At 43.3% G+C, this 10599-nt stretch overlaps 1 protein-coding gene across 1 annotated transcript; it reads right to left on the reverse strand.

Moving 5' to 3' along the window:
* Nucleotides 1-3299: 3299 nt before the first annotated feature.
* Nucleotides 3300-9149, reverse strand: TMEM167B (transmembrane protein 167B). Its single transcript, XM_027856809.1, has 3 exons — nucleotides 9054-9149; nucleotides 4917-5048; nucleotides 3300-3470 (listed from the first exon to the last, which is right to left on the reverse strand). Exons 1-3 carry the CDS (start codon nucleotides 9061-9063, stop codon nucleotides 3388-3390), a joined length of 225 nt encoding a protein of 74 aa, XP_027712610.1. The 5' UTR covers nucleotides 9064-9149; the 3' UTR covers nucleotides 3300-3387.
* Nucleotides 9150-10599: the final 1450 nt, after the last annotated feature.

A 10599-nucleotide genomic window follows, 5' to 3' on the forward strand; every position in this document is an offset into this window, starting at 1 on the left:
CTCAGACTGTCTCCCCAAATGTAAAAGAGGGATAATAAAAGCATCTCATTCATAGAAGTGTTATGAACACCAAATGAGAATATTCTATAAAATGCTTTGCAAACTTAAAGCTAGCTATTAAAATTATAAATGCTATTGTCATGTCATCCTGCGTATGCCTAAGTCCATATGCCTAAGCCTAGTCTCTCCAGTGAGCTCTAGCCCTGTATCACCAACTGACCAGTCAACATCAACAGGTATTACCCTTTTTAGTAGTATTCAACAAATACCTATGAAGCCAGGCACTGTGCCAATTGGTGGGGATAGAAAGACAAAAATAAGAACAGCTCTTCCCCTCACAGAGCTTATATTATCCTGAGGGGATGTTAATATAAAATATACACAAAGTAACCACAAAGTATTTCAGGAGTTGGAGAGCACCAAGTAGATATGAGGATGAGCAAGAATCTGGAAAGGATTCTTTTAAGAGGAGACCACTGACTTGGGTTTTAAATGAAGTTAGATTCTAAGAGACAGAGGTTAGAAAAGAACATTCCATACCCATGTAAAGGCACATAGAAAAGAATGTAAAGTCAAACTGGGGAAACAACCAATAGGCTAATTTAGCTAAAATGAAGAATACACAAGGGGGAGTAACTTGAGCTAAGTCTGGAAAGGTAAGTGGAGGACTCCAATGTGAAGGACTTTAACTGCCAAATAAAAGCATTGGGCTTTTATCTTGAAGAGAGGGCCACCTAAATGTTTTGAGCTAGGGACTTATGTGGTCAGACCTGGGCTTTAGGATTGACTAAGGAGCACCCAAGGATTATACTGAGCCAGACTGCTGTGTAGCATTCAACAAGATTCACCAAAATCTGCACATGACAAATAGAAACAGACAAAGGCTATAGGGAAAGAGATTTTATTTCCAATAATTTGTACAGACAATGGTAAGTAAAAAAATTGTATTTTAACTTTAAAAAAGCTGCCCTCTTCAATCCACCTGACATAAAGGGGACAGGTTTATGGTAATGCTAGTTTTTTTTACAGTGAATGTCAACATCAAAAAAACCAATGTTGACATCTCCTTTTTTCCTTCAGCCACTAATGCATCACTGCCCAAAGGAATGGTTTTCTAGTGTTTTTGTTTGTTTTTGATGACAGGAGATGTTAGCTAAGCTGATGATTTCACTTGGTTAAGGAGTTTTCTGCTTACTTAAAGAATTGAACAAGCTGTGAAAAACACAAATGAGTATTTTTTTCCTGTGCAGTAATTATGTTCACCTCGTGCATTTTTTGGTTCATTTTGGTAAGAACAGCATTTCAGAATAAAACCCCTCAAAAGTTCACACTGATCAATTCAAGAAGCCATAAAGATTGGTTTGAACAAACTGCTGTGAAATGGGACTGGCTTAAACTATGAAGTTGCTCTAAGCACCAACCTCAGGAATGTTAGTCCTATTGGAAAAGAAAATACATTAAAGCTACTGAACTCAATATGTGCAAAACGTGCTGAACCTGGGTCTCTAGTGAGCCGTCCCAAGCTTACCCCCACCAGGTGGATCTCGTTCCTCCTTTCAGAACAGTCACTTAAAGAGGCTTTCTTCTTTGTCCAAGATCCCATCAGTCCCCAGGGCAGCACAGAATTAGCCATTCACATTCTTCTTGCAGACCAACCCCAATGGATGGCTGCTCTTGCTGGGTCTTACTTGATGACTTCCAATGGCTGACGGGGACTCCACAGGCAATCGACTCATTTTGCCTGAAGCCTCCTTTCTAGAAGCTTTTGCTGGTTTGGAGGGAGCAGGTACGGAAAAAGAATTCACTGCCCCCCCTGGGGGGCAAGCAAACAAAATACTTTCCTTCTGAGAGTTTCAGGAAAAGTAGAACCACTTCTTTTTTTAACCTCAACATACAATTAACAGACTCACATCTATGCTTGTTGTTCAAGGTAATTTAATGTGTTCAGCCCTTGTTATAGAGTTTATTTTTTGATACAGAGGACCTGGCCTCACCAAGGCCAGAAGACGCCACTGTACATCAAAGGAGAGAGGTGGGGTTGTCAATACTTTTTTAAAACGTGGGCTTCTCCAAACAGGCTTCAGCACCCATTCTTCCTGGAAAATTCCCCTAATCTCAAACTCAAATTCATCCTCATTCCCCACATTTCAGAGGCATGAAAAAGCCCTAATTTGTCTAGACACTGTGAAACACTATGTGGATGAAGCCCATCCAAATGGCAGCACACTGCCCCCTCTCCAGACTCAATTCTTCCCTTTTTTCTCCACCCACAGTAGTTTTTAAGAAAAGCATAATATGTGGGATCACAAGAGGTAGCCAGACAAAAGAAGAAGTAATCAACTGAGAACTGTCTTAACAACTTAGTCTTTTCAAAGGGTAAGTATGGATCTTAATATTTTGGCTAGAAATACCAATCTTTCTAATATCTAATAACAAATGTTTGTAATGTGGTAGGATTTCCCCCACTCCCAACTGCAAATAAATTGAAAAGTTCTTTCCTTCAATGTGTTCCCCCCCCCAAATGGCTATATTTCAAACTTCTTTAATGACAGCAATAAAGTCTAGGAAATTTGAAAAATCTACCAAGGCTTAAGGAAAACAGCTTACTAATTCTCCACATGCCATTTGATCTGGTAAAACCCTAAGCCCTCTGCATTTCTGAATACCAGCTCTTTCTCTCATCTAGGATGTCTCTGCTTTCTGGACTGATCCCAAACAGACAAGCCCTTCCCCAACCTTAGCCATTCCCAAAAACTGTCTTGGCAGAGTTCCCACACATTCAGCACCCAGCTAGTTCACGTGCTCTCCTTGTGCACAGAAGGCAATGTCTCTCTGTTATATCCCCAGATGGACATAAAAAAGAGAACTATCCAAAGCCAGACTCTTCCTTGGCATTGCTTAACTCCCATTTATCCAATTTGCCTAATCCAGATCAAACAGGGAAAGTGAGACTTGAAAAATACTCCCTCCCAAGAAATCATGGCCCGACCTACTCTTCCTACTCTTCCTAGGCTCACTCAGTCTTAAGAGATCCTGAAGAACTGCTGAGGAACAAAATACATGACAGGTACTCTTCAGCAAGAGGTATGTAATGTTATCACCAAGAGGTGCGCTATATAGCTGAACACCAGACTCTTTGCAGCAGATTAATTTATAAACAGATCAGAGGAAGGTAGAGAAATTGGCTTTCTGGAATCCCCCCAAGCCTGAATGATGTGGGTGATCCCAAGGAGCTTTTTCTGGGCCTGGTGGGGGCAGAGGATGCGGTGTCATCCTGGGGGGCTTTGTTAATCTCAGTCCAGCTCTTCTACAGGGGGCATAAGTCCCTGAGAGGCCTCTTGCCCCAAGCCCCTTGATTGACAGTTGGCAGTTCGGATGTCTTAGAGTTCATTTTATAAACAGAATGTAAAATGCCATCACAATGCAAGCAATTGCCACGGCAGCGTGCAGCCTGGTTCCAATCACAGCAGCTGGTTAAAAAAAAAAAAAAAAAAAAAAGCAAAGAGGAAAATGACTGCCTGTCTTTCAAACAATTTCTCACCTTCTGGTGAACACTCTTGAGATCCCAAGTGTGATAGTCAAAAATGGTTTCAGGTTTTCAGGCCCTGAGCTCCATGAGGTTTGTCTGCCACAATCTGACTCTGGTACAGATGTACACCCTCTTTCTGCCTGGTACCCTCTTCCTTGCACCTTTTTCTGGAACCCTCCATTTCTGACTTCTCCAGGCTAAAAGGAATTTCCATGGCGGGGGGGGGGGGGGGGGGGGGAGAAACAGGAAACCTCAAGCCCAGGCAGCCCAACCCCAACCTAGGGGGAGTGACAAGAGCTTGGCATAACCTGGGTGTGGCAATTCTCAAAGGCAGCTTCTGGTAAAATAAGTGACTTGAAAGTCACTGTTATCTGAATCCTATCAGCCTCTCTCAGGAATCTAAGGCAGAGTTGTATGTTTATCTCTGTGGGGAATAAAACCCCGGAAAACCTTCTTCATTCTCCTGCCAGCAGTGGTTCCTTGGTACCTTAAGTTAGGCCACAAGCCTATCCCTATGCCAATTAAAACATGCCAATAAAAAAGACCTAAAACTTTTGGCCTTTCTAGCCAACCTGCCTCTTCTCTGAAAATCACTGGGCAGCTGCAATCAACTGGGATGGACATTAGGCCACAGTAAGAAAACTTCAAGGTCATGAGAAGCCAGGAACAGAATCCAAATGTCCCAACTCAGAGGCTCGGAGCACTGGGCCTGGAGTCAGGAAGATTCTCTTCCTGAGTTCAAATCCAGCTCAGGCACTAGCTGTGTGACCCTGGGTAAGTCACTTAACCCTATTTCATTTATAAAGTAGGGATAATAATAGCACCTAATTCCTAGGTTTGCTGTGAGGAAGAAGTGAGACAATAATTACAAAGCATTTAGCATGGTGTCTGACATATAGTAAGTGCCATATCACTGTGGCAATCACTTTGTATATCTCCTTTTCCAGATAAAAGGACTGAAAATGAGGCCGAAAAGTCGTAGAGTAATGAGAGCCAGAACCTAAGAGTAAGGAAAACTCCAGGTTATCTTGCCTAGAATTGGAAAATTTTAAGTTGGCCTAAGTCCTTTTGTTAGAATTACAGCCTTCTCAACAAACTCCAGTTTTGTCAAAATTTTGTCAAATAGTTTTAAAATGTACGTGTTGCATCTTATTCAGAAAGTTCAAGGTACTAATCCCTGAGTTCCTCATTACTCCTGTTTTTAAAGCTCACCTCTATCCTAAATCTCAGAAAAATGATTTCCCTTAGTCCTACATTCTTAGAGCCTCTTTTCACTAACAAGACACTCAGAAAGCTTGAACCTCATCTAATAGAATTCTTCCTGCCTCTTGCGAATTCCTCAATGCTGCCATAAAAATCTTCTCTTCCTGTGCCAGCACAATCTCACCTTTATAGAACACACCCCAGACTCCCTTCTTCTCGGAGAGCAGCCAGGTCCTGAGGCGAGGCACCTTCTTGAAGTAGGCACAGGTGCAAACAAATAGCAAACCAAATACCAGGATCCCATCCAGGGAATAGACTGTGAAAGGGAAAAAAAACAAAACTTGACTTATCACTGATTGGTAGAAAAGTTATTACCTGAGCTAAGACTCATAATGCTGTCTTGGGAGGGCTGAGGGTGAACAGAATGATGGATGGCATTTAGTCAATAACCTAAATGGGCTAGGCCAACCCTTAACAACAGCAAAGCAATTTTCCGGCATTATCAACATTACCTCAATTGAAGTTCAACAAATATTTATTGAAAGCAAGGCTGTGAAATAGGCCCCTGGTAAGCTCAAAAACTTCTTAACGAGCACTTCCTTCAGGCCAACTTCAACTTCTTTTTTCACCCTATACTTGCCATAGGTTATACTGGATAGGTAAGACAATGGGTGTCATTCATTAATTACACAACCATTTATTAAGCACCTACTGTGTGCTAGACAGGTGCTGGAGAGCTAAAATCAAAAATGGAACAGATCTAGACTAGAGTTTCTCTCAAGGAGTTTACATAGGGGTAGGGGAGAAAGGAAGGGGAAGAGAAGGAATATGAATATATGTAAATACAAAACATGTACAAAGTAAATATAAATTGAGGGAGGAAGAGGACACTAGCAATTGGGGGGAATCAGGAGAAGCCTCATATAGGAAGCAATACCTGAGCTGAGTCTTGAAGGAAGAAGCAAGGAATTTTAAGAAGAGGAGAAGGAGCACAGCCCTTGCAGAGACCCAGAGGCAGGAAGTAGAATATGGTGTGTATGGACCAATAGGGAGGCTAATTTGGCTGGACCGAGAAGTGTGTGAAGGAGAGTCGTGTTCAGTAAGCTGAAGGAGTCAGGTGGTGAAGGGCTTTATATTGGAATGGATTCACTTATCACCTACCTTTTACTAGTATAGTTCTATATTTGAACCTCGGCAACAGAGAAATTCTGTGCAGAAATCCCCCCCCCCCCCCCGCCCATTCTGGTTGATCGGGGACTAGCATTGCCTTAATAAAGTTATGAACTAGCATTGCTTTAATAAAACTATTGAACTACCATTGCCTTAATAAAGCTATTCTACAAGTATGGCATAAGCCAGGCCAAAAACAGGTAAGGGGCAATGCTTAAAAGGATTACTTGGCTACTGCTCTTGTTTCTAAGGGACTGATAAGAACTGCACAGCACAACAGCTCTACAGAGTAATCAGGTAGTGGTCCAAGAAACACCTGGCCTTACAATCCCAACCAATCAAAGCCCACTGTATCTCCAGGGACAGGCAAACTGGTATCTAAGAGAAGCACTCAAGAATTCTGAGGCTAGACCACCTGAGAGGACCTATTCCATCCCCCCAGAGAGCACCTCCCTTACAATACCAACTAAATGGTAGTACTGAAAACTTTATAAGTGAGATACATACAGACATACACACCTATCTTTTCAAGTCTTTAACTAATAATGCATTTAAGATTCAAATGTCAGACAACTTGTTACATTTAATATCTGAAACCTAAATAAGATTTAACAAAATAGTGCCCACCCAGTTAAAAAAAAAAAAAAGGTCATCAGCTCTTCCGGAATCAGTCTTCCGTGCACCACAGATGACAAGATGTTGACAGAGCATGAGACATTTCTGGGGCTAAACAAAGAAAATTTAACATGTTCTTGTTATAATACACCCATTCTTTCACTAGAGAAAGGAGAGGGAAGCTACAGCTATATATGTCAGAGTTGGATCTGTTGGCACGATGGGTTAGGGAAGATGCAAAGTTCAACAAACTATAGGTGCTGGAGTTCACGTATGTATCATTGCTGGCCCATAATTAGACAGCAACTGTGAGCATGACATTCTCTTACTAGATAGAATATGGAACAAGATCCTAAAATAAAACCTCCAACTTCTTAAAGAAGAAAAAAAGGAGCTGGAATCTTTAGCAAGCTGAGAAAAGTGGCAAATAGAACGAAAAATCTGGATTTTGAAGTCTTGAGTTCTACTTCTTGCCTCTGCAACTTGGGATGAATTCCCTTAAGGCAGGGTGGTGTAGAGGAAAAGATGCTGGACCAACAGTCAGGGAACCTTGGTCCAAATCCCAGCCTTTTTGATTGCTTCCTAATCTCTCTGAGCCTGTTTCCTCATAAGCAGAATAAGGGGTATGGACTATGTAATCCTTATGCTTTCTCTCAGCTCTAAATCTATGACCTTACCTGCATCTCAAATGTCCTATCCATAAAGGAAAAAGTCCTAAGGAAAATTTTGAAGCAGCCAAATGGTATAGTATACACAATCGTGATATCCTGTTACCCCTCACATAAGAGTTCCTAGGCCTTCATTTCAACTACTGCCTACCCTGGCCACCTCACAAAGATTGCCTTCAAAGGACACTGAATCTCTGTTGTGTCTTAATCTTTGTGACCCCATTTGGGGTTTTCTTGGAAAAGATACTGGAGTGGTTTGCCATTTCCTTCTCCAGCTCATCTTACAGAAGAGGAAACTGAGGCAAACAGAGTTAAGTGATTTGGCAAGGGTCACACAACTAGTAAGTGTCTGAGGCCAGATTTGAACTCAGAAAAATGAAATCTTCCTGACTCCAGGCCCAGTGCTCTAACCCCTGCACCACCTAGCTGCTCCCTGCTCTAGACCTACCCCATTGTAAAATTTGTTCTCGGAAACTGATCATATTGGAAAGGACCAGGGATCATGAGAAGGCAGATTTAGAGCTAAATGGGATCTCATGCTAAAGGAATTTTAAATGGCTTAATATATTCACCTCTGGGACTAATTTTTATTTTCATATGGGACAAAGATCATTAACAGGAGGGAAAGAATCTCTAATGGTGTAATTCCAAGCATCAGGGACAGGCACATAGGGAAGATTTTTTTTTTTTCGGTTTCTCAAATCACATCACCTCATTAGCTGCTTTCCCTTCTTTTGTGTAAGGCTAACCAGAAAAGGAACATAAAAGGATTTTTATCTAAGACCATGACCATAATGCTGCTGGAGCAGACCCCTCCACCCCACCCCCCAGCTCAGGAAATAAAAAGATAAACAGTATGGTAATTACCAGGTTATTTAGAAGGAATGAGGTTACCTCTCCACCCCCACTCCCACATGGAATTCAATCTGTAGTCTCTGAAGTCGGAAATATTTCCTTGGATATAGTTTGTTACAGGTGCCTTTACTTGATTGATCAGTGTAATGATAACAACAGGTTTATGGAGCACTTTAAGGTGCACAGAGTACCTTCCTTCACAATAACTGGTAGGTAGATCCCTACAATATATCAAGAGTGTCTGGATGTAATGAACTAGTCAGAGTTGTTACTTAGTACAACAGAAGATTAATTTAACAAACATAAGCATCTACCACAACCTAGAGCCTAGGATTTGGTGTCAAAGGACCTGGATACGAATTCTGGCTCCGACCCTTCACGTTAATAGCAGTTCCCACGTACGTGATTTGCAAACCACTTTATATTCATTATTTTATTTTCTCCTCCCAATGACCCTGTGTGGAAGTAGACGCTATTATCACCGTCATTTTACATATGAGAAAAAGGGCATTGAAGGCTCATTAATTTGTTCGGGATCCCACCACTAGTTAAGGGTTGGGAGAAGGCTTCTAATTCAGGTCTTTCCGACTTCCAGCCTCCCTCTCGCTCAATCCAAGGACGGGGCACTTCTGGGCCTCAGTTTCCCCCTCTGCACAACGAGCGAGGGTCCTTTCCAGCCCTAAATCGCCCCGCTCTAAACTTCTGGAGGCTCCACTCGCAGGACACGGACACAGGCGCCCCTCCCCCAGCCCGGGACGGGGGTGGGGGGGGGTGGCGAGCTCGGGCGGCTCTCCCACCCCCCGTGACCGGTCCTGTTGGCCACCCGCGGGCTCGGACGGAGTCTCGGGTCTTCCAGGGGCGGAGAGCGCTCCCCCGGGAGCAAGCTCCCCGAGTTTCGGGACGAGGAGGGGGCGGGGAAAGCGGCCACGTCGTTCCGGGCCCCGCCCGCCTTCCCTCCTCCTCGGGCTGCCACGTCTCCCCTCCCCCCTACCCGCGCCAGGAGCCGCTCTCACCGTTCGTCATGACGGCTGGGCCCGGCCGGGCCAGGGCCGGGAGCCTCGGAGCTCCGTAGGCAGGCGGCAGCCGCGGCGGCAGAGACCGGCTCCCGCTTGACACTTCCCGATCAGAGCCGGAGTGACTAGCAGGGGACGGACGACGCAGGCGCAGGGGGAGGGCGGAGAGCGCAGAACCGCGGCCAGGCACGGCCAAGTGAGCGCCGAGCGTACGTGAGACGCGTGGCGGCAGAGGCGCAGCGTGTAGTCATGGCAACAGATTTCTACGCTGGGGGCTGGGCGCTCCTTATCCGAGGCTTCGCTCCAAGCGCGTGCTTGGGAATGATGGGCTCGTGTCTATTGAACTTTGCACGTACCTCTGCTGGTATTTACACGTTTGCTGATAGCTGAGAGATGTGTCGGTGGGCTTTCTGTCTGCCTGCTGCCCAGTTGCATACCCCAGACTCATTCTTATTTCTAATAGAAATTGGAACTAGCAGACTGGGTTCGTTCTCTCACTATTAGTATCAATAAATGATAGCTCTAATTTCTCTTTCATAACAACACCGAGAGGCAGGTAATGCAATTTATATATTACATCGCCACAGAGTTTAAGCCACTTGCCCATGATTACACAACTAGAAAATGCCAGATCAGGAGGTGGAACTTGGACCATCTGATTCCCGAATCAAGGAGTCTTTAAACTAACCTACCCCAAAAAGACAATCAAAGAAATTATCTCCATGATTCAGACCCCAAGAGGAGGGGATGTTAATAGAAGAAGCACTGGGGATCGGTGCCTGTCACATAATATTGGAATGTAAATTCAGTGACAGTAGGGGATTGAGCTGTTTCCAGTGCCTAGCAAAGCAACGTAGGCATTTAATAAAGATATTAGATTGATTGATTGATAGTAGGTGCGTAATAAATATTTGCTGAATTAATGCATGAGGAATCAAGACACCTAGGTTTAAGTCTCAGGTGTACCATTAAGTATTAACCTTTCTGCGTCACAATTTCCTCATGTGTAAAATGGGGATAATACCTGTCTTACCTTTATCACAGGGTTGTCATGAGGAAATATTTTATGTGAAAGTACTTTGTAAATTGTAAAGAGCAGTAATAGATGTGTGGTATTGTTATTTTCTGAAAAATATTCAGATAGTTGGAGTTTACCTGCTTTTTTGGCTAGTACTCTCAAGACTGTCTTGATTATCTCCTATGTTTTGCTCATTCAGATGCAACCATGGTGACTCGCCACTGAAACCAGCAACAGCCAATAGCTTGGTAATGCTTTAAGGCTTTACTGATCATCTATTAATTGATTTCAGAATGTGAAGGTAAGTGTGCTTGAGGCAGACAGAGAAGAAAAGGAGACAGTGTCATCTTTCCCATTTTAAAAAAATTCATGGTGGGGAGTGGAATAGGAAGGAGGGAAATACAGTTAGCAATAGTAACTGTGAAAGAAATTTTGAAGCAAATTTCTCTGATGAAAGCCTCATTTCTCAAACATATAGAGAACTGAGTCAAATTTATAAAAATAAGAGCCATTCTCCAACTGATAAAT

Source organism: Vombatus ursinus, unplaced genomic scaffold (genome assembly GCF_900497805.2).
Source record: "Vombatus ursinus unplaced genomic scaffold, bare-nosed wombat genome assembly UNPS02011613.1, whole genome shotgun sequence".
NCBI lineage: Eukaryota > Metazoa > Chordata > Mammalia > Diprotodontia > Vombatidae > Vombatus > Vombatus ursinus.

Bases quoted from the DNA above. Each gene is read 5' to 3' on its own strand.
- TMEM167B (XM_027856809.1), bottom strand. The intron at 3,471-4,916 runs GTGAGATTGTGC...TTTTTTAACCAG, and splicing joins CTGGGGTGTGTTCTATAAAG to CTGCTGTGATTGGAACCAGG.